Source organism: Eptatretus burgeri, chromosome 8 (assembly GCF_056783735.1).
Source record: "Eptatretus burgeri isolate ZD-2024b chromosome 8, Ebu_testis_v1, whole genome shotgun sequence".
Lineage (NCBI taxonomy): Eukaryota > Metazoa > Chordata > Myxini > Myxiniformes > Myxinidae > Eptatretus > Eptatretus burgeri.
Genome location: NC_140968.1, coordinates 104,754,236 through 104,778,806, shown reverse-complemented (window position 1 = coordinate 104,778,806; position 24,571 = coordinate 104,754,236). Strand labels below are relative to the sequence as shown.

General features: G+C 46.8%; 1 protein-coding gene across 2 annotated transcripts in view; it reads left to right on the top strand.

The window, feature by feature from the left end:
- CDK5 (cyclin dependent kinase 5) overlaps positions 1 to 24,571 on the top strand; it is a 140,932-nt gene that overhangs the window by 56,130 nt on the left and 60,231 nt on the right. For both annotated transcript variants that reach the window (XM_085893408.1, XM_085893407.1), the window contains exons 6-8: positions 20,806 to 20,901; positions 21,273 to 21,347; positions 21,637 to 21,733. In XM_085893408.1, the coding sequence (XP_085749534.1) occupies positions 20,806 to 20,901; positions 21,273 to 21,347; positions 21,637 to 21,733 (268 nt within the window). The remainder of the gene's footprint in view (positions 1 to 20,805; positions 20,902 to 21,272; positions 21,348 to 21,636; positions 21,734 to 24,571) is intronic.

Genomic DNA, 24,571 nt, shown 5'->3' with positions numbered 1-24,571 from the left:
ACATTGCTACGCGTGGCCTCCGTGATTCAGGGCGAGTGCCCCTAAAGTACCCGGAAGGGAGCAAAGCATACAATTAACATGAACACTCTGAACTTTTCTGTCTTTCAGTAACCAGGTGACACCAGTGCAAGACATAAAACGGAAGGATATTTAAAATGCAATTTATTTAATCTCTACTGTCTACGGTTCAAGTGCTTATATCATTCAATAAGTATTCAATCACAATGATTCATCACCAGCCCTCAATAACTGTGAAATTCCCCACAGGAACACAGATCACGTCCAATGCTTATAAAACTCCCCCAAAGTTGCACACACGTATTTCAGTGCCCTTTTTAATCTTCCCACAACTCTTAAGGGGCTGTCACACCTTGACGTTTTAGCCAGCGTATGGCAAGGTCTCAAAATATATGTAAAACGCTGGCGTAAGCTGAACTATTGATGGTTTTTTAAAGTTTTGGGCGTATAATAACGTGTTGGACGTATGCATAACGTATTAGTAACGTACACAGAACGTTTCAATCATATATAGATAACTTGTACCAACGAATGCTGAGCGTGTTGTCGGCGTTCACAACCTATGCCCAACGATAGTCTAACTTATGCATAGTGCGGCAGCGTATCGCCGACGATCACGTGGTGTAGGCTATTCATTGGCTGTGGCTTCACGATTCAAATCATAACCGCACGAGACATCAAAGTGTGAAGCCGCTGTCACACCTTGACGTTTTAGCCAGCGTATGCCGACTTATGAAAAATTTGCCGAACCAAGCTGGCACACGTCGAATACGTTATGGGTAAGTTTTGTATACGTCGTAGTACACTGGGATACATCGGAGTATGCTGGCATACATCATTGTACGTCGAGAAATTTTCATCATATTGAAAAATTCTCGACGTATGACACACATTCCGCATACGCTGGCATAAGTTGGCGGCACGCTACGTGATCGTTGACACATGTCGACATATGTTACTTGTACGTTACTCATAAGTCAAAACGCGTCAAGGTTATGGTTAGCATCAGTGTTCCAGACTCCCTTTTTTTTTTCCGGTATGACTGTTATGATTTAAATCGTTGAGCGGCAGCCTTTTAATTATATTATATTGTTGTAGATTTCCCGCCCGTCGGCGTGCGAATGACCGCGTCTAACCAATAGCGGTCACTTCGCCCACCGAACGGACAATCCAGTCGCGGCTTTCTGGATCAACGCCGGAAACCAGCCACGGGTGTGTTTGTAACCACACCACAACCTTGTCTGCACTCCACCCGTGCTTCAGGGTCCGATCGCCAAATCTTCGATTTACCTAATTATTCGCGCGGGTAGGTTACCGAGAGATTGTACCTCAACGGGACCGCTTGGAAACGAGCCGCTTAAGCAGCTCGCTTCCTTTTGGGATAACCGAGCGGGGTATTATCGCGCAGTCCCGTTGGACCCGATCACTTTACCGGCTATTTAAAAACCAACTATATTCCGAGTGCAAGATGGCAGCTCAATGAAGGGAAGAGGACGCAACAAACAGGTTTACATTCACACAAGGACATTTATTATAATAAAGCACGTATGCAATTAAACAAGGCAAAACACGTATGCAATTATACAAGCAACAAAAGCACGACAAAAGAACTACGACCGTCTATACGAAATGCGATGCAAACATTTACAGCACACGAAGCACTTAACAATTTCCTACTTATAAGACGGGCCCACGGACACACGTACGCACACACACCCAAGAAATGGTGGCAGAGGCCTTCAATAACGAGCTCCAGCTCGGAGGACGGGTGAGCTGAAACCCAGAACCTAGCTCGAACCTCTCCACCTCGTGTCGTCTTCAAGTTGTTCGGACCCGGGCTCCAGCGAGAGCGAGCTGGATTCAATCGCCGTGAGCTGCGATCCTTCCCGAGCTCCCGCGAATCCTCCCGCTCTTCTCAACACGTGCTGGTGAGACGAGGCGCCGATCCTTCCCATCGATGCGTCGCTTCCCCGAGGAACCACCTCCAAGAAGAGGCCGATGAGTCGCACCAATCTGGGAACCAAAATGAAGAACAAAGAGCTCCACGAATCAAGAAGAAGAAGAAGCCACCATTCGCAGCTCGAGCCGAGCGACCAGCTCAACTCTCTTCCAAACAAAGCAGCTCGAAACAAAAAGCTCTCCCGAGCTAAACAGAAGCCGAAGCTCACTGAACCAAAAAAGCCTCATCCCGAGCCAGCCCTCAGCCGAAGCTCACTGAGCCAGCTGAAGCAAAAAGCTTCCGAAGGCCTCAACCTTAACCCAAGCCAAACAGGACCCGAAGGTCTGCTGAACGACGACTCTCTGCTGAAGCAAAAAGCTTACTACTCAAGAACAAAGAAAGAATCTCGTCCTTATCCTTCTCCCGCCCTTCCCCCACTCCCTGCGTGACTCATGACTCATGACTCATGTCCTCGTGCTCCATCCCCCGCTCAGCCACGGGTGGGAGGGAGTTGTTGACATCACGAGTCACGGGACAGCAGGGTTCTTCTTCCTCTTTGCAGAAGCCTGGGGGGGGGGGGGGGGGAAGGACGTCTCCATTGTTTCGTTCCTTGACTATTAAATTGATCGCAGCACATCTAATCGATTTCTGAACATTTAAACAATGGAAGGTGAGCTATCTCGGGAACAAGCACTTATCGACATAGCTGACTCAAGGAACCTGAATGTTGTGTGCAATCGAATTCCCAAATTCGTAACAATATTATAACCGCACTAGAAATCGAAGTGTCAACATGACCGTCATACCGAAGAACAAAAAAAAAAAAAAGCAGGGAGTCTGGAACACTGACGCTAACCATTACATTGACCTGTTTCAACTTATGAGTACCTTAAAAGTAACGTGTGTCAATGGATGCGTAACGTGCCTACAACATGTTACTCATAGGTTAGAAATAAGTTTCGGGTACGCTAAACATTACCTCGACGTGTTTCGACTTATGAGTAACTTACAAGTAACGTGTGTCGACGATCGCGTAATGTGCCTACAACTTGTGCCAGCGTTATGCGGAACGTGTGAGTCGTACGCTGGCATACGTCGGGAAATTTCAAGCATGGAAAATTTGTCTAACAGCTCAGCGAACTACGACGTATGCCAGTGTGCTAGGACGTATGCCAGCGTGCTCTTAACATATACAAACTTACCCATAACGTATTCGACGTGTGCCAGCGTTTTAGCCCAATTTTGCATACGTCAGGCATACGTTGGCTAAATCGTCAAGGTGTGACAGGGCCTTTAGGGAGGCAACTTTACACTCATGTGTTTTCAATACAACACTTTTACAGGATATATGCATGAATCAGTCGTTATGTTGCACTGTTGAAGCAAGCGTGCAAGCTCTGGATGGCGTACAGATGCTCACGACGTGCAGTTGGTGACAAGCCAGCCGTGTGTGGTGAGCGAGCCCCGCGGGTGAATTTCCTCGCAGTAAGGGATCACGCTGCGTCGCGACCGTGCCGTGCCGTGCTGTGTTGTGAGAAGAAGGGAGGGGTAACCTTGACGCAAGATGCCAAGATAAGTTGTCAGTGTGGAATGTCCACATGGATGACACCCACAGTGTTGCGTTCGTTCCTCGTGAACTCAACGAGTCAGCCAGCCAGAACAACCCACACCCACAAAAGCACAATTGGTTACATTTGGATCTGTGGTCAACGTGCACCCTGTGGTACAAGGCTCATAAAGCCATCGCAGCCCGTCCCCTGCTGTGCACAGCTCGCTTTTGCAAAACCTAACTTGACCGCACTCAGCCGCTCCAACGGCCCCGCACTCTGCTGGAGCTGGATCTCTGGTTCATCTCTAATGTCCTCCTCCACTTCTCTTGAATGCTCACCGCTTCACCTTATATTGTACCGACACAAAGTCAACCCCGAAGCCAGGCGACAGTCTTGGAATTGGCCAAAAGCTTGACCATTGGCTCCGAGCATTGCATTCCATAACAAATTTTTCATGATACTCGAACATTGTAGCCTCAACAAAAGTCATCCTCAAAGTTCTGTTGACAATCGATCACGGTGCCGAGATGCTACTGACTCATTCAGCTGTGTGCACACATATCCTTTCACCCAATACTGACAACACTTTTGTCTTTTTTTTTCTATACACTGTCGAGGCTCGTATGAGAGCTAGCATACAGAAACAGGAGACGAGGGGTGGGAGAGAGAAGGGAAAAAATACAGTGGGGAACAGAGACATGAGGAGATCTGTGGAAGGGAGAGGGATGGGGTGGGGTACACAAGGTAAACAAGATGGACACTACAGTGACTTTCAGGTCCTTACATGACAGGGACTTTCAGGAAGGAAAGCAGGGAATTTGAAGGAGGTGCATTTGGGGTGGGTTAACGGGGGTAGAAAAGATTGTGGTTTTGGATGGGGGAAGATAAGAGATAGTGGTGAACAGCTGTTTTGAAGGCCTGAAAGGAAGAGTGGGATTGAAGAGAGTGTGGGAGTTTGTTCCAAGGGTGGGGAAAAAGGGGAATGAAAGAGTGAAGGTGAGCATTGATTCGTAATTTTGATGGTGTTACCAGAAGGTCAGAAGGTTTTTGTCAGGTCAGGTTCGATCTGTGACCTGCTACAGGTACCATGTAAACCTGTACTAACCTGTTCCATGGTCGGGTTGTCGGCGACTAAACCGTCTCCCCCACCAGGTTTTCTGGTGAGGGGGGTGTTTGGATATGGACACCCAGCAGGATTAAAAACAAAACCTATCAAAGGGCGGAAGAGCTCCTTGTGAGCCAATGGCCATCCATATCTAGTGCCCAACTGTGTCTGCAGACGTCCTCCTGCAGTTGGGTTACTTCTTTTTAGGAGGTTGGTGGCAGGATTTGCACTCTGGCCACCGTAAAACCCTTCATTCCGCAAAACGCAAAAAAAATCTGAAAACCCACTCCGTGGGAGTACCTCCTGTGCAGCTTCCCTTCGCAGGGCAGCTCACCGGATGACGGGATTGGGGCAAAGCCTTCGGGACCCCCAATCTTTGATAGGAGGGAAACCACGGGGTAACATCCCTGGGTCAGATTGCGGGAGAGTGTGTCGAAGTGGTGCTGAGGTGTCGTCCACCAGACGGCGGTCTCCTTGGGTTAACCTGAGGCGGTCCCTTCGGGTGGGTGCCTGGAATGTCCTATCCCTAAGAGAGGATGATCACCTGTCTCTGTTATCATCTGAGCTCAAGCGTTTGGACATCGGGATTGCAGCTCTCTCTGAGGTTCGGAGACCGGATTGCGGCGAGATAATGGTGGGTGGTTACACCTACTATTGGTCTGGTCGCTTTGATGGTTACCATACCCAAGGAGTTGCTGGAACTGTGTCCAATAAGCTGACCCCAATGATAATTGAGGTAACACCGGTCAACGAGCGTATTATGAGATTAAGGATTCGTCACTCCATAGGTGCCATTTCCGTGGTCTCTGTTTATGCTCCGACTGAGGCGAGTGATCTCACCGTGAAGGATGCATTCTACACCACGCTCGAGTCTGTGGTTGATCAGTGCCCCAGACGAGATACACTTCTAGTCTTGGGGGATTTCAATGCATCGACTGGAACTGATAGGGATGGTTATGAGGTGTGTGTTGGTCCCCATGGGTCAGGAACTATGAACCAGAATAGCACTAAGTTCCTTGACTTTGCAAGAAGTCATGGACTTAGGGTGGCTGGTTCATGGTTTCAGCACCCACAAGCTCATCGCTGGACTTGGTATTCCAACGCTGGCGGTGTGGCAAAGGAGATTGACCATGTCCTCATTGACGGTCGTTGGAGGATGATCCAGAACTGCAGGGTCTACCGGAGTGCTCAGTTCCTCAATACTGACCACAGGCTTGTTGTAGCAACTCTAAAGCTGCACCTTAAATCCTGGAGAATGGTACCATCCCAGCCTAGGCTGGATGTTGCCAAGCTCAGGGATGAGAGAGTAGCTGAGGAGTTTGCGAACAGGCTGAGTGGACACTTGGGGGGTCTGGGTGCTTTGGGGGGTCCTGAAGAGTTGTGGAGCGCCTTTAAGACCACCGTCCTTGATGTTGCCGGTGGATGTCTTGGAACTCACCGCAGGGCAAAGAAGAATTTTGTCTCTCAAGGGACACTGGATACCATTGACCAGAGTCGCAGGGCCAGGCTGAATGGCAGAGCTGAGCTGTTCAGGGAGCTGAGGCGTAAAACTGGACGTGCACTGAGGGTGGACAAGGAGGCCTATGTGCGAGGAATCTGTGAGGGGGTAGAGCATCACCTGTGGACAGTTGATTCTCGTCCCGCTTACAGGTGAATTCGCGCATTACGTTCATTCAAGCCCATCCCTCGGAGCACTGCAGTTCGAGCAGAGAGTGGTAGGCTCTTGACAGAGGAGTCTGAAGTGAAGGCCCGCTGGGCCGGTTACTTTGAGCGGTTGTACCAGGCTGATCCCCCAGCTGTCGAGTTGGACGTCAAGGGTGTTACAATCCCTGATGCTGACCCTCCAATCAATTGTGGTCCACCTTCGCTTGTGGAAACACGGGCTGCGGTGAACCAGTTGAAACGGGGCGAAGCTCCAGGGATTTGTGGCATCCATGCCGAACTTCTCAAGGCTGGTGGAAATGCTGCACTCGTGTCGTTGCATGCAGTTTTGTGCTCTGCCTGGAACACAGGCATCATCCCAACTGACTGGAAGAGGGGCCTTGTTGTCCCTCTCTGGAAAGGGAAGGGTGATCGCCAAGACTGCAACAACTACCGAGGGGTGACGCTGCTCTCAGTGCCGGGCAAGGTCTTTGCTCGGATAATTCTTGATAGGGTTCGCCACCATCTGCTTGAGCACCAGCGTCCAGAGCAGTCAGGCTTTACACCAAAGAGGTCAACGATTGACCGTATCCTTGCCCTTCGTGTCCTCACCGAACGCAGACGAGAGTTTCGGCAGGGGCTGCTTGCAGCCTATGTTGATCTCTGTAAAGCGTTCGATTCAGTGAATCGGGATGTCCTCTGGAGGATTCTTGGTCTTCGTGGGGTGCCACCAAAACTGATCGATCTGATGTCTGAACTCTACTCTGGTTCTGAGAGTGCTGTGAAGTGTGGTGGTACCACCTCTGACTTATTTCCAGTTGTTACTGGAGTTCGTCAGGGATGTGTACTTGCCCCCACACTTTTCAGCACTTGTATGGACTGGATTTTAGGGAGGATGTCGGAGAGATCAAGTTGCGGTGCATCGTTTGGGAATGTCAAGATCTCGGACCTTGATTTGGCAGACGATGCAGTCATCTTTGCGGAGACTTTAGACATCCTTTTGGGGGCCCTCGAAGTGCTGAATGAAGAGTCGGAGCCGCTGGGATTACGGGTTTCTTGGGTCAAAATTAAGATCCAGGCTTTCGGTGACATCTTGGATGCTGCTGTCCTGTCTGTGTCTGTTTATGGTGAGGATGTTGAGGTCGTGGAGAGATTCACTTACCTTGGCAGTGATATTCATGTCTCTGCTGGCTGCGTGTCAGAGGTCAATAGACGTCTGGGTCGGGCCTGGGGAGTCATGGATTCACTGGATCATGGGGTGTGGCGCTGCCGGTACCTGTGCGGGAGGACGAAAGTCCGAGTCTTCAGGTCCTTGGTACTTCCAGTCTTGCTCTATGGGTGCGAGACTTGGACTCTGACCAAGGATCTGAGACTGAGACTTAATTCCTTTGGTACCAGGTGTCTTCGGAGAATCCTTGGCTATCGCTGGTCGGATTTTGTGTCCAACGAGCGGTTGCTGAGAGAGACTCGGATGAGATTTGTTACCTGCATAGTCCGTGAGCGTCAGTTGCGGCTGTATCGACATGTGGCTCGTTTTCCTGATGCTGATCCTGCTCACCAGATTCTCTCAGCGAGGGAGTCTCATGATTGGAGGAGGCCAGTGGGCCGACCACGTGCCTCATGGTTGCAGCAGGTTGACCACCATCTCAAGGAGATGGGGATGGGCCTGGCATCTGCCTGGGGGATGGCCAGACTGAGGCCCCTGGAGTACCGACGGAAAGTGGACACAGCGACGCGCTGTTCTGGCACATGCTCCCATACCTGACCTGACCTGACCAGAAGGGGGTTGCTGGCAGACCTTGAGCGCCCTGCTTAAATATGGGGAGGGGGGTTGGGCGATATCTCAGACAGAGCGGGGGGATGGGGCGAGGAGGGAGAGGAGACAGTAGAAGACAGAAAGACCACCGGACCTGCCTGCGGTGAGAGAGAGACCCAAAGAATCGGCCTCATCACAGGACACTTATTTCATTGAAGTTGACTTTTACACAGTAACTGTAATACTTAGCATTTCCAACTACAGGATTCACTAATCCGTAACAACATGTACATAATAAATATCTCTCGGGAATTCCCTGGCTTCCCAACTCATTAATTACGGACGCAGGTATTTCACAATCAAGCCAATTTTAATGTTTATTTACTTCACATAATATCACATGTCCATCAGTTTTCACATCAAAATGTGAAATCCACAGGGCTAAAAATGTGAAATCCACAGGGCTAAAAATGTAAAGATGTGAATCGCATCGGGCTAAAATGTGAAATCCACAGGGCTTAAAATGTGAAATCCACAGGGCTAAAAATGTTAAAATGTGAAACCCACGGGGCTAAAAATGTGAAATCCACGGGGCTAAAAATGTAAAAATGTGTAATCCACGGGGCTAAAAATGTAAAAATGTGAAATCCACGGGGCTAAAAATGTAAAAATGTGAAATCGACGGGGCTAAAAATGTGAAACCCACGGGGCTAAAAATGTTAAAATGTGAAATCCACGGGGCTAAACATGTGAAATCCACGGGGCTAAAAATGTAAAAATGTGAAATCGACGGGGCTAAAAATGTGAAATCGACGGGGCTAAACATGTAAAAATGTGAAATCGATGGGGCTAAAAATGTTAAAATGTAAAATCCACGGGGCTAAAAATGTGAAATCAACGGGGCTAAACATGTGAAATCCACGGGGCTAAAAATGTAAAAATGTGAAATCGACGGGGCTAAAAATGTGAAATCCACGGGGCTAAAAATGTAAAAATGTGAAATCCACGGGGCTAAAAATGTAAAAATGTGAAATCGACGGGGCTAAAAATGTAAAAATGTGAAATCCACGGGGCTAAAAATGTAAAAATGTGAAATCCACGGGGCTAAAAATGTAAAAATGTGAAATCCACGGGGCTAAAAATGTAAAAATGTGAAATTGACGGGGCTAAAAATGTGAAACCCACGGGGCTAAAAATGTTAAAATGTGAAATCCACGGGGCTAAACATGTGAAAAATGTAAAAATGTGAAGCTTAATCAGGCGGTGAAGACTTGGAGGTTATTTCGGATTTGTGTTCAATCTCATTCTTTCCATGTAGTTATTTCTTCCCCACAGTAATCCATGATTGCTGTCTCTTCTTTACCAAATACCCACCCCCAAGAGCACCTCCTTCCAAATTTCCAGTTTTTCTTTCTTAAAAGTTTGCTTCTGTATCTATCTTGTCCACCCTGTGCATCCTCCCATACCCCTCATTCCTCCCCACATCCCTTATTTTTCCAAGTCTCCCTCTTTTGTCCTTCAACCCTCCTGCTGTTATTTTCCCTGTTTCTGCTGTTCATTTTGTTCTGTTGCTTTTCAGTATTTTAGCTCTTCCACAAGCATTGACTCTGTATACAAAAAATATCAGTAGGCTGGTGTTTGCTGCTGCACTAAAAAATAATAAATAAATAAAAAATCCCTTCCATAATGTTGGAAAAATTTGTACAAACATAGATTGAGGGACGACCTCACAAAATTAATGTAAACAGTGAAGTTCCTGTTTACCTTACAGGTTGGCAGAGGAATTGTGTGCAGTTTCTGAGAAGAAAGCAAATATCTCTTTTTGGGGGCAACCCCAAAAGGTTATTTGAGATTTTTCATTTTAGCCCTGAACAGCTCTACACCTGACCCCCCCCCCCCCGTACACCCCATCAGACCTCAAAATTTTTTTAATGGCGTGAGCAAACTTTGATACATCACGGGTGATGAAGATTGTGGTCAAGTTTCATCGAAATTGTGTGTCTAGTTTCGGAGAAGAAAGCCAATACATAATTTGAGGGGGAATCCCCATTACAGCTCCTTCGAGCCCAATTTTTCTAATGTCATAAACAAACTTTGGTACACCATGGGTTGTGAAGGTTGTGTGAAGTTTCATCAGAATTGTGTGTGCCGTTTCTGAGAAGAAAGCAAAGGGGTGGGGGGGAGGGGGTGTTGAGAGAGACACGGACACAGACAGACTCGGAAGGGGGGGGCAGTTGGGGAGAGCTGTGCCTCACCACATATTGCTCTACTGTGGGAGGGAGGGGTGACAGAGACAATATTTTGAAAAAAAACAAAAAGAGAAAGGTGAGGGGTGGAGGTGTGGTTCGTAAAGAGAATGATATTGTTGCGAATTCGCGCCCGCCGGCGTGCGGACGGCCACGTGACTCGAATCGCGGCACGTCGCCCACCGGACGGACAATTCAGTCGTGACCCTCTCGGACCAACACCGGGAGCTACTCACGGGTGGGGGTTTAACCTCACCACGATCGTGCCAATTGCCCACCCGCGCAGGATAGGGTCGCTCGCCAAATTCTATCTACCTAAGTACCTGCGCGAATGGTCGACCGGGCGATCGCACCTCGTCGCAGGTCGACTCTGGACATGGGCCGCTTGGGCGGCCCGTTCCGTGCTATCAGGATAACCGAGCGGTGTTATCCCCGACCTGGACGGTTCAGATTAATTATCGGGCGTATTAAGCCCACTACGAACCCTTTACGTGAAGCAGGATGGAGGGTCAATAAAGAAAAGACGAAGCAAAACGGGAAAACAGTTCACACAATGCACATTTATTACGCGACAGACGGAAAGCACACATATACAGCCAAACAGTCAAAATGCACATGTAGCATTTAAAACAAAAGAAACAATGACGCAGAGTTACTACCGAATACGCGTACACATGGCAACACTTATACAGTTCTACTTTACAGACGGCGCCAACACACATTTACTCAAAAGCAAAGGAAAGAAACCACCCTCACAGACAAGGGGGCAGACGGGCCTGTAGGCCAATATGCGCGCGTGACCTGAAGGAGCGGCCAGGTCCCCGAGACCGGGTGGGTCCTACCCGCGTCCTCGTGACGCGTTGGCGGACGAGCCGCAGATGTGGCTGCGTGGCTGTGCCCCGACTCCGTGCTCCTTGGCGGTTTTATTGGCATGACGTTTGGAGTGGGGTGGGAACGGGGCCCCCTTTTTGCACTATCTTAGCGCGGGGGAAAGGGGGAATTGTTGATGCCCTGGGGGAGGAGAATGGCTGGCTGGCTGGCTTGGGTCCCGCGACGAGCGATCTCACACCACGACCTCGTCGCTGACCGCCGTCCTTCTCGCCTCGGACCCGAGCTCCTTGGCCTCTTCCCACAACTCTTCTCCGCCGACTCCAGAACCCAACTCGATGCCTTCGCCACCCGACTCCACTCTCTGTCACACCGATGACTCGACTCACTCTGCCCTGCCGACACACACTGCTACTGCCACACTCTCTGCTACTGCCACACTGCTACTGCTACACTCTGCCACGATTCGCCTTGCGCTCGCCGTTTTATAGGCCGGCAGGAGAAAGCAATATGCAAATTTCCGGATCAGGATGACCTCGGGGGCGGAGCCACGCTCGCCAATTGGACGGAGGAAAAGTGGGCGTGAACCTCCCCTGATCCGAGAATTTGCATATATCGATTTCTCTCAGACGTGCCTGGAGGCGGGGCCAAGCCGCTCCGCGCTTGTTAATTGGACGGATCAGAAGTGGGCGTGTAGCGTTCTTGATCCGAATTCTTCTTCAGAAAGGCCGCTATTTGCACTCGCGGCTCGGTGCGTATCTTGAACGAGCCCAAGACAGCCCGACGCTCAGTGTTCACAGGTGGTGCGGGAATGGCCGTAGAAGGAGAGAGGTGAGGGTGGTGCGGGAATGGCCGTAGAAGGAGAGAGGTGAGGGTGGTGGAGGGTTTATCGGTGGTGGTTTGATGGTTATGGTGCCGTTTGGGAATGACGGTGATGCGATGTTTGCGGGATTGAGTTGTGAAGGTAAAGGTCGTGGCTGTTGGCGTTGTTGTTGTCTGAGGGTTGGAGCGTGGTTGTAGTTGGTGACGATGGCTGGCGTGGTGGTTAAGGTGGTTGTTGTGTGATGGCGGTTGAGACGTGGTTGGTTCAAAATAAAGATAGAACAGAAAAACGGCTATCTCAAAGCGTCGCAGCCCGAATGAATCACATAAATTCCCTCCAGACAACGGATTTGGGGCTAACTACACATGGACTTTGAGATCTCACCTACGGGCCCTTCATGGTGTAATGCGAATTTCCACAGCCGTAACAATGTTATTCTTAATGACCACACACACACACACACACACACACACACACACACACACACACACACACACACACACACACACACACACACACACACACACACACACACACACACGTCAGAACGGCTGTACAGTGTACACACAACAAAATTTGTAAAGTAATCGACTGGCACATCTGCAAAAACTTTGATATCCCAGTTCTAGATAACTTGTGGAACTATGAACCAAAAGTTATCACTGAAACATTGAAGTACCTACCGCTCATGTATGACCTCAAGATCCCATCGAGCGTGAACATTGAAAAGAAAGCATTGCGACCAGAGATAATACTTCGGTACAAAAGAGAGAACAAGGCATTGCTGATTGATGTGTTAATAGCAGTGATTTTGGACTAAACGATGCACAAATCAAGAAAATGACCAAACACCAAGGCCTCAAGAACAAAGTGAAAAGATTCTGAAAGCTGAAGAATGCCAAAGTTGTACCATTAATGCCTGGAGCTACAGGATTGATGACAAAGAACCTCACAGAGATATTAAATATTGGGGCAATACTCCTGGGCACTCAGCTGGTAGTGGTTGGATAAGATAACCAGGCAACCACTGGTAGGCACGGATGACCCACAAAATACAGGGTGTGTCAATAAAAGGTTAACCACTTCAAATAACCTTTGGTTTTTTTAGTCATTGCCTTAAATTTTTTTTGTTTTGCAGGAGTGATCAATGATCTTTGCAAAAGTCACTCAAACATAACCAAAGTATTTTACGGAAAAGATTGTCGTTTTCTACGGAGCAAAGAATAAACATTGTCAAGTGGTATTTTGAGACCAAATCTTTACTTCTGCTTCTGTCCAGACGAGGTTCTGTACTGAATACGGAGTGCATCCCAGAAACAAACCAAGCAAGCCAGCCATTTGGAAACTTGTGAAAAAGTTCAAAAGTAAAGGGGCGATTCTCAACATTAACAAGGTAAGGTCCGGTCGCCCAAGAAGTGTACAGTGTTAAGGAAACGTGGAACGAGTTTGTGAGTCAGTCATGCAAAGTCCGAAGAAATAGCATCGTCAAAGATTGGCTGAACTGCGTCTCGCTCCCAGCAGCATCAGAAGAAAAATAAAACAAGATTTAAACCTCTTTCCTTACCACGTCACAACAGCCCATAAATTGACTGGGGATGAAGCAGCACGAGTTGCTATATGTGAGATGCTGCAGCAGAAGATTGAGGCAAACCCAAACTGGATTCGCGATGTGTGGTGAAGTGACGAGGCACACTTTCACGTCAATGGTGCTGTCAATTCACACAACAACATTTTCTGGGGAAGTCAACGTCCAGATGAGGTTGACGAGAAGTCGCTTTAGGGTTGGAAAGTCACTGCCTTTGTGGCTGTCAGCTACAGAGGTGTGTTTGGGCCGTATTTGTTTGAAGACAAGAACGGTTACAATCAATCGAGGATGTCAACGCATTTTACGAAGATTTGAAGCAATCGATGAGCGCTGCAGCCCTCCGGTGACGGTGGTTCGTTCAAGACGGTGCCACCCCGCATACAGCCAAGGAAACAATTACTTTACTGCGTCAAAACTTCAGACAATGAGTTCTCAGTGTGTGTATGGAAAATGAATGGTCTCCACACAGCCCCGACCTCAATCTGCTGGATTGTGTTTTTCCTCTGGGGAGCTTGTAAGTCGACAAGGAATACCCCAGATCTGAACCTGATCTGAATGGCAGGAGTTGAGGCTTATGTGCAAACGGCAACCATTAAAACTTACAGAAACGTCATTGAAAACTTCATAATTCATGCGAATGCATGTTGTGTGGGTGGGGGTGCTCACATCGAACACCTCAACTATGACCGCATTCACGCATAATGAGTTTCATTTCTCCATGATTTGGTTTTCATTTTCCGAGTTAATTTTTTTGTTTTACTAATAGAGTTTTGAAGTGGTTAACCTTTTATTGACAGCCTGTATAATAACGGAGAAGAAAGTAAATACCTATGGATTTTTTTTTTTAATGCTATGAACAAACCTTGGTACATCACGGGTGATAATGGTTGTGGTCAAGTTTTTTTCGAAATTGTGTGTGTGGTTTCAGAAAAGAAAACAAATACATATTTTTGGGGGCAACCCCCCCCCACACCCAGAGCCTCCTCGACCCCAACTTTTTTTAAATGTTGTGAACAAACTTTGGTACGTCATGAATGATGAAGGTTGTCGTGAAGTTTCATCAGAATTGTGTGTCTCGTTTCTGCGAAGAAAGCAAATACCTCTTTGTGGAAGCAACCCACTCCCCCCCCACCCATAAACTCCCTCTATAGACCCCTTCAGATCCCATTTTTGTGTTTTTTTAATGCCATCACCGGTGATGAAGGTTGTGGTCAAATTTCATTGAAATCGTATGTGTCGTTTAATGAGAAGAAGTTGCAAGTATTTGTGGATGGATGGACAGACGGACGGACGACGCGCCATCCCATCATCTCCCTGGAACTACTTTACAGGTAAGCTAAAAACCATCCCTGGGAATATTATTACAAACTAACTACAGTTGGAAGCCGTCCGGGGCTCAGCAACAATCCTGAAGAGAGACCTCGGCACAAAACTTTGAGAACAGAAAACTTCACAGCTTGGTCCATGAATTGTTACCCCTTACTGAAATGAAAGTGGATGTTTTGAGCCTGTCATGGGAGGACTCCATTCAACATTCTGAAACCTGCATATGCAGATACCAATCCAACACGCACGCACGCACGCACGCACGCACGCACGCACGCACGCACGCACGCACGCACGCACGCACGCACGCACACGCGCACATATACACACATATATATACACACACACACTTTGAGACCTGAGGCGGGAGCATTCAAAACCAACAGCTAGTACATGCAGCGACCTTTGCACCCCACTGGTCGGCTCCAAATAAGATTCATACACGCTACAGTCCCCTCAACAGGGGTGAAATATGGGGGACCAGGGGGAGGGTTGGGAGAGAGAAATAGGTGGGAGGGGGGGAGAGGGTCACGGTCAGAAAGAGGGATAGGGGTGGGAGAGAGGGGGTAGGATTGGGAGGGAGAGGGTGGGGGATTCCGGCAGCTGTGACGCCCAGTTTATCGTCCATCCGAGAGGAGACACACACAGTGATGAATCACCCAGCCTGTGAAGCATGGAAGGACAGTTTTGAGTTGGGTTGAGATCCAAATCCAGGATACACAGAGTGAGCATGCGTACCTCTCGGCTTTCCTTCTGTGATGTGGCTATTCCTTACTTCAGAACTGAAAGAAAAAAAAATTCTCATTGTGATCATATTGTGACGTCCACGGGACTTGAACAGTCCCGCCAACGTAGAATGAGCCGAAACGATGAGGCGGTTTATTTATTTATAACCCAAACATGGCGGTTCTAATCGCTCTACCTCAAATGGGACGAGGAAGGTGGCACGAGTCACTTTTTACTGAGTTGATGATGTTTATTTGTTTTTATTATTACCAGAAATAACAAGACTCTGCAAGAAGAGGGTTCCGGGGCGATTCGACGGGATGGTGTGGGATCGGGCGTGGGGAAAAACAGACAATTCCAATGAATATACACTTCTCAATCCCTCTAAGGCGCCAAGCGCACACACACACACACACACACACACACACACACACACACACACACACACACACACACACACACACACACACACACACACACACACACACACACACACACACACACACACACACACACACACACACACAACGTAGCTATTTCTGGTGGTCAGGCTGGACCGTGGTGTGGACGCAACTGTCCCTGGATCGGCGCCGGACGAGCTGGCCTTGCTCTCGTCAGGGGGGCAGGAGAAACCGTGGTGCTGTCGACCTCCTGGTCTTGGCCCAAGTCCGCTCACAGCCGCCAGGGAACCAGCTCCGGCGCCAAGCCGCGAGCAGGAGAGGGAGGCAGGTCCGCCCGACCCCGCACTCTGAGTCAGCAGAGCCCCAGAGCCAACCAAAGCGATGCACGAGGCTCGGCAAGGCTCCCAGACACGATCAAGAACACGATCGATTCAGCACAACAACCAGGACGCTCTCTGCCGCCACAGCTTCCACACCAAAAAAACCACGATCTTTTGGTTGTAATCTTCCTCCTCTTCCTTTTCGACCCCGAACAGAACCTTTTTATCCTTGGTCCTCGTCACTTCCAATCGAGCTGTTTATTGGCCCACCGCCATCGCCTTCCGCCAATCATGATCACGGGGCGGAGCCATCCGCTGCACTGTCCTGTGACGTCACGGCCAGTCTCCAGAGAATACCAAAAAGGGGTTTACGCAGACACACTTACCCTATCCCGTGTCCCTATCTAATTACGTGACAATTATCATCTCCCCCCTTGAAGAAATGAACATTTACTGGACAACTTATCACCACTGAATTGCTACTTATTACATCGAGATCCTGGTAAACTCGAACAGCATGGCATACCTAATTAAACATCCTAATTACCCTTTGAATGTATACCCCCCCCTCAAACGTAACAATATAATTTATTTTTCCTTCCTACCTCCAGTGTAGCATCACGGTATCTCAATTGAATGTTGAAGAACCCGCCAAGTGGCTTTACCACGCAATGCACGAAACGTTTCAAGAAACTTTTAAAAGCGAAACGTTTAATTTTTATTTGTATTTATCTATGCCGAAATGACAGGTCGTATAATGTCTTTAAAAACGGGAAACGTCTTGGAAAATAAATTTTCAGCGAGGCAGCCACCTCGTGGCCAACGCAGGCGAAGTAGCTCTGAACTTTGTTCAAGTCGGTCTATATACAGTATTCAGTGGCAGTGCAAATATTGTGTAGCGCTGGCTTAAGCACTCCAACAAAACAGTTGATAAACGGCTCCCTTGGCACGTAATTTACAATCGCTGACCGTCACATTAAACATACACGTCCCAGAGACGCCCAAAATGTCAAATATGTCCGAATTGGACAAATGAACGCTTTTCTAGTAGTCATAACTGCTTGTAAGTTTGATTCTGGAGCTTAAATTTTGGAATTCTCCTTAATTTAACAGATACTCATGGTGATATGAGGAAATTAACTAAAGCAACGAACGCTGACGTCTCTGGGCGTTTATATGCATTGCAATGTATGCAGTGATTCATAGCTATGATGAACAGGCATTTGATAATATGAGTGAGGAAAGTGGAAAAAATAAAATAAACTATCGTTGAGGAATCGTTGTGGCCTGTTCCAATTCAAGGCAAGGTTGAACAGGTCAAAACACATGGCGGCTTCAGACCCCAGTGAGGTTACCCAGGAAACGCCTTAAGACTCCAGAGAGCGAGGTGGCTGAAGATCTTCTGATGAAGGATATAATTAAATAAGGCTGTTAATTGTCTTTAAAAGGGGTTGTTTTAATTAACCCCAAACACCCAATTTTCACTCTTGCACTTCCTTGGAGTTTTCTTCGTATGCATGCAAAGTTTCAGACTATTAGGTGTTATGGTTTTGGAGTTATGGAGGAGACACACTGTAACACACACACACACACACACACATTGACATATATTGGTATAGACTACAGTTTACGAACCTGCGGTAAATAATACGGAACCAATGAAATACAGATTGAACTAGGACGGCATTCGGTGGAGTACATACCTCTGCCACGCTGAACAGTCTACATTTTGTGGCCCACTGATGGGCAGATATGGATCTGGACCTGAACCAAAATCAAATTTGCTTATTATTCTTGTCACCTACCAAACTCATCCACATAGTTTTGTCATATATCATCCACAAACTTTTTTGAGATATCGTGCTATACAGTCAACCCTTCAATATTGCGGGGTTTAAGTTCCTGGAAAATGCCGCGAGAGTTAAAACTGCGATTGTGGAAACCAAGGGCCAGTGGGAAAAGGGGGGTTCGTTTCCTGGACTTCGAGGAAGATCGACAGAAGCCAGAAACTCGAAGGGCACTCGGGAGAGCGCATACCTCCATTACGCAATGCCTGATCCATGAGAACATATCGGGCCCATTACATTTTTGAAATATCATGCTATACAGTACGATATCACTTTTGGCCATATCTCTCAATGGTGAAGAATCACTTTAAAAATTAAATAATTCTCGTATCCAGATCCGGATTCGGATCTTCACCAAAATCGAATCAATTCGTCCTTGTCACACACCCAACGTGTGAAAGATATGGATGTAGAACCTGCGATGGCTGTTTGAGCATTGAGTGCATGCCAAAGTCACCTGCTCTATTGCCACATTGAAGAAGGGTAAAACAATCCTTAGCCACCTTGATCCAGAGCAGATCGATCTTCCCTGCTCGGACAGGAAGGTACGAGATGGCATCCTTTTCCAAAATAATCCCGTGTCTTTGGCGTTAAAACCCTACTCCAGCATAAATCCCTTCGTCTCAATTCGTTCCATGAGCCATGGTAAAGTTGGAGCCTTCGGCCCAAGTTCGTAAAAATGCTGGTAAATCTGCAATGGTTTCTGCCGTACACCGGTCCACTCGAAGGCTTTTTTTTGTTTTTTTCTGTTTGGTCCTCGATCCAAACATTAAGCGCTTTTTCCATCCTTTCAATATGATGATCATGGGACTGGAATGACCTTTTGCACTTTCCTGGCAAGAACACTTACACAGATATTTGACTCGTGTTTACAAACAGTTGATTCATTGATCTGGTAATGGTGGCTCACAAATGCCGCACTTTCACTTCTTGTCGACGTATCTAACAACTCGATTTCTTCACACGATGTCCTAACCTTTCTCTGCTTTTTGGCACGATTAATTTTGTCCATTGTTTTACAAATGGGCGCCATTAACTTGTGCATCTACTACATCTTGTGGATGTAGTATTGCTGGATCTTGCAATTTCCTGTTTGATGACGATTCATTATTAAACAGCTTCATTCCCGTATGCTGGTCTGATTACTGCAATTAACGGGGCACGAAAGACAAGAAAAGGCTCGAAATGCGAGGTAATCGGCCACGTGGATGCAAACAATGACTCGTCTCGGCTCAAAAAAAACCCCATGATTGTCCGAAATTAAATACCGCGACAACGAAATTGGAACACAATAGGTTGCCTGCAATTGGTGGAAACGCGCGATATTTGAGGGTTTGCAGGGATATCATTTTTTGCTCCATCTCTCAATGATGAAGAATCACTTTAAAATCTTAGTGTCCGGATCTGGACCTTCACCAAAATCGAATCGATTTGTCTTTGTCACACACCCAACCTGTCCACCAAATTTTGGTGAAATCCGTTCATAACTTTTTGAGATATCCTGCTGACAAATAAACAGACAGACAGACAGATGAGGTGAAAACATAACCTCTGTCTACTTTCGGTGACAGAGGTAAAATACGATGGGAAATTACAGTAAAGGAAGAATAACTCTGATATTTAACAGCCAAAGCCGTTTTGACTCGGGCTCGGCTTGGAAAGAGCATTTCGTGTTCGACTTCTTCGGGTACAGCACTCGCAGCAGTATAAGGAACGATACCAAAACAGCTGGGATTTATCTTTTTTAAATTGAAGTTCACCCGAAACAAGACTGAAATGCACTAAATGTGAAGGGCTGTGTAGAGAAAAAGAAGAGGAGTAAAAACTGGCAAAACCTTCATCTAGTCCTGAAACTAGGAAACCTCTTCACAGGACCACTGTGCAGGAGGGAGTAACTTGGCCAAGCAGAAAAATAAATGTTCCTACCCCCCCCCCCCCAACTCTGGCAAGGATGGTGGCAATGAAGCCGTCACAGTTTCGGGAAAGACCTGGAATGGGCATATAGGAGGTATTCGAAGTTGGTTGAGAGCCTATACACACTACACAGGCATAGGTTCCCTAGTATTACCTGCACAGCATGTTGACCAACGGTCTATTCAGATACGATATCCAGAATACACATCCGACGGTCGTCTTGAACCATTGCTTTGACCTTCTCTTCATTTCACGGTGTCTCGGTTGTCTGTGGTTGCCCAATGCGAGGCTTGTTTACAATGTGTCTACTCTGCTGTCTTCGAAGTGCCAGAATATTACCCATTACCAGACGTCATTGTGAAATATGTACACATCACCATACTCGACACACAATCTACTGTAAATTTGGAGTGTTAAAAAGTGAACCGTTTTCTTAAACAAGTGAGCTAATAGATGTTATGCATACTCATCACATAACTGTGCACCAAGCAGTACTCGATATATACCACTTTGATAGCTTTTGGGACCACTCTCCCTCGTATTTTGAGGTTTGATATAAAAATGATGTACCGTCGAATTGTAACCACCTTTAAATGTTATTTTGATACATCGGGAATAGCTCTTCCTGTTTAATCAGCGGCTGTAGTCATTGTGATGAATGGCTTTATCAATGAAGTTGTACATGTGTGGAAGTAATTTTGTGCATTGTAATTAATTGCTTTGTTCTTGTCTTCCTCCTCCACCATTTTTCTCACCCCCGACCATACGCTGTGCATATAGTCCTTCATGTACCAGCTGCTCAAAGGATTAGCTTTCTGCCACAGTCGAAACGTGCTCCATCGTGACCTCAAGCCACAGAATCTGCTCATTAACCGGGTGGGACGGGCAGGGAGGGCCAGGGAGCAACTTCGAGGGCAGGGGCCAAGTTACCGTCCGATGCCGCGGCTCCGCCGGTGTTACACTTTCCAGACCTTTGCATATGTCGGTGCGTGGGATGACAAAAGAGAGCTTATAAAACAAGGCAGAAACATAACAAAAAACAAAAATCACATCGGATGCACCAATGATCATAAAAGATAATTTATTTTATCCTTTTTCATTTTTAATCTTAGTGAGGTTTTATCGGTTTATCGGTTAATCAGTAGCTATTTGTCTTTTCGTCATGATAGATCAAAGGTTTACAGACCTGTCTCTTTTGGCTCTTGTTTCGGTTTATTAACCGGCTTGTTATTTGCTTCTCCTTTTAGAATGGCGAGCTTAAACTTGCAGACTTTGGTCTCGCTCGTGCTTTTGGGATTCCTGTGAGGTGTTACTCGGCCGAGGTGAGCTGAGGCTTGTGACTCCCACCACCCCATCTCTCCCTCTCCTGCTCAGGGTGACTCCTTTCCATGAAATGTAAAATGCCAATTAAAGGAGGAATAAGTCGTGAGAAACTTATTTGTGATGTTTCATTTGTTTTTTTTTTACCTCCATGATGACAAAGGTGAAAAGGTCATTTGTTTGGTTTGACTGGCTTGTCTATTTGTGATGCAAGTTATTTCTTTCTTCTTTGTCTTTTTTTAACCTTCCTCTCCCCTCTCTCTCCTCCCCACCCCCATCCATTTGGTGCAGGTGGTTACGCTTTGGTATCGACCCCCAGATGTCCTATTTGGAGCAAAGCTTTATTCAACGTCCATCGATATGTGGTCAGCTGGCTGCATTTTTGCTGGTGGGTTTTCATCACCTTGTTGCTGTTTTAAAGGCTGCTTGGCTTCCCAGGTCAGAAGTGGTTGGCGAAGGAGAGATGTAGGTCGAGGAGTAAGATGGTTGGGATAAAGCAAAGTAGAGCCCAACAGCAAGCACCTTGTATCTTTCATATGAAACTGAAATTATCTATTTGATGTTGTGGCTATAATTGATTACCCTTTGTGGGTCCGTGTGGGATCTGAAACGACTCGAGGCTTTGTCTCATTTGGGCCCTGCAATTCACTTGGTTATGTATAGCAAGCCATGGCCTGCTAATGCCTCTGCATTTGTTTTTGCACATCTTGTAAAACAAAAAAATCTCATCCTGAAACCTCATTCTTTTCTTAATATGCGTTTGAATAGCAGATTGGTCCAGCTAGTTAACCTGCTCTTCCAGCTTGGTCTCTTTGAGAAGGGATTTTGACAAAACATGTTCAATGACCCTTCCATTATTCTTGCAGCAATGGCTGCCTCGTATTGCCAAAGTCCTTTTGGATCAACTTGTTGAATTTTGCCGATTACTTTGCCTTTGCCATCCCAGCCATGTTGCAAAAAAGCACACGTTCGAAGCATTGTTTATTTAAATTCATACAATGTTGATGTAAGCTCTCCTTGAAAGATGGTTGGTGGGATTCCAAGGTTTTGTTTATTTTATTCCCACGTATTGTTTTGTACGTATGGATGTATGTGTGTATCGTGTTTTCATCCTGGCTTTTTGGTGCCAGGCGCTTGTCTACACAAGAACAGGATATCATTCTGAATCATTCGCCACCATGGCTTTGGTCTTATCGTATTGTCATTTTATTAGTCCCCTACCGGTTGCACCTGGGGGGAGACGATACGTTTGCTCTCCATCTGTCCGTCCCGCCTGTGGTTTTTTTTCAGACCCCAAACCCCCACCCCGGTACCCTTTAACATAGTAATCTGTAACTTAGTACATGGCCTTATTATGATAAGTTACAGAACGAGTTCGAGTTTCAGGTTGTTTCGTCAATTTTTTCACAGAGTTATGCCCTTTTTGGACTTGGCAAATATCGCATCGGTTGGGAATATTTGTTGCAAAGCAGTTCTCGCTGTTGTTATAACTAGAAACACCGGCTCCTTATTGGATTGGCTGGAGGGGGTGGGAGGGTAGGTCGAGTCCTATTTGGAGCAAAGCTTATCGTTACACCCCTAAAACTTGGCCATATCATTACAATCCCAATACTTGTGTATTGATAAATATTGGTGTTTCTTGGACGATCGTGGGAATATCGTTTGCACAACTTTTGCAGTGGCCCTCATAAATCCCAAAGAGTCATGTCATTCCCATAAGATTGCGTTTATTGTTTGTCCAGCGATTCCCCACAGACCTTCTGTGACCTCTCAGGGTTTTGTGCTCACTCGTTTGCTGCTCACATGGATGTGTAACGATCATGGCAAAAATGACTTGATGAAAAAAAACTTTTACATTGTTTTTTTTTTCTCTCAAATTGCTCAACAAAAACAAATGAAACTTGACGTTTGGCAGAGACTCCCCAGAAGGAACATAGTTTGATAATCATGATGTCATCAGTCATGTGTTCTGGCAGAGGAAAAAAAAGTTAGTTTTTTCTTCTATCGAGTATGGCTGCCAAACTACATGACGGATGACATTCCAGTTATCAAACTTTAATCCTCATGGGTAGTCAGACCCATTTAAAATTTTGTGTCGATTGGTTGGGCTGTTTGAGAGAAGGGGATTTCTAAAGGATTTCTAAAGGTCCAAATTCCAATGTGACTGTCAAACCACGTGACCAATGACATCATAGTTATCAAGTGTGTTTCCCCATGTATGACATCGTCGTAGGAGGGCATCGTCATTGGAACGTGCAGCATGGAATGGCATCCTCAAAGGATGGCATCATCATTGCAACAACCAGTGTGGTCCCCAGCATCACTGCTCACAGTTATAAGTGCCAGTTCTTGGGATAGACCAGCCATGAGAAATATAGTTTGAGAAAAATGATGTCACGGCTGGCGTGGGATGCATCTAGTTGCTATTATTAGCTTATCTGGAATTGGAATTCCAGGTAAGGTTTTGTCATCGTGCACCGTCCATCGATCTGTCTGTCCGTCCATCTCCTATTTAGACTTCTCCAGCCAAACCATTAGACCGATCCGGCTGAAACTTAGCAGTGACGTTCAACTCCTGACTGGTCACAAAGATTGCAAAGCTTGTTCCAGTCACTTGACTTTAAGTTATGTCAAAATGGTGGACTTCGTACAGTGCCGATGGAAAGTGTACACCCCCTTTCAAAATTCTCACCTTTTGTTGCCTTATAGCCTGGAGCCTGGTGTTGGCTTAGTAGTTAGGGTGGTGGCTTGGGATCCTTGGGGTCCTGAGTTCGAACCCCACTAACCACTGAATTAACATCAGGGGGAGGGGGCGGGGGGTTGACGCAGCCTATCATCCTTCCAAAGTCGGCGAAATGAGCACCAGTATACTGGTTATTATCCCTGCGTGTCGAAGGCAACTACTAAAGGGTTGGCGTCAGGAAGGGCATCCGGCCGTAAAAACATTGCCAGAAGAAAGGATACCATGATTGGAGCCTGCAAAAAGCTGACCCCTGCTCAGTAGAAAGGCTTTCAAATGGTGTGATGATGTTGCCTTCCAGGCTGAAATTCAATTGCATTAAATCAGACTTTTTCCACCTTTACTTACACATCATAACCGACGTCAAAGTGAAAAACAAATTCTACAAATTTCAGAAAATTAATTTCAAGTACAAAACTAGAATATGTTGGTTGGATAAGTGTCCACTTCCCCCCCACCCCCTCCCCTTTGTTATTACTTGGTGGA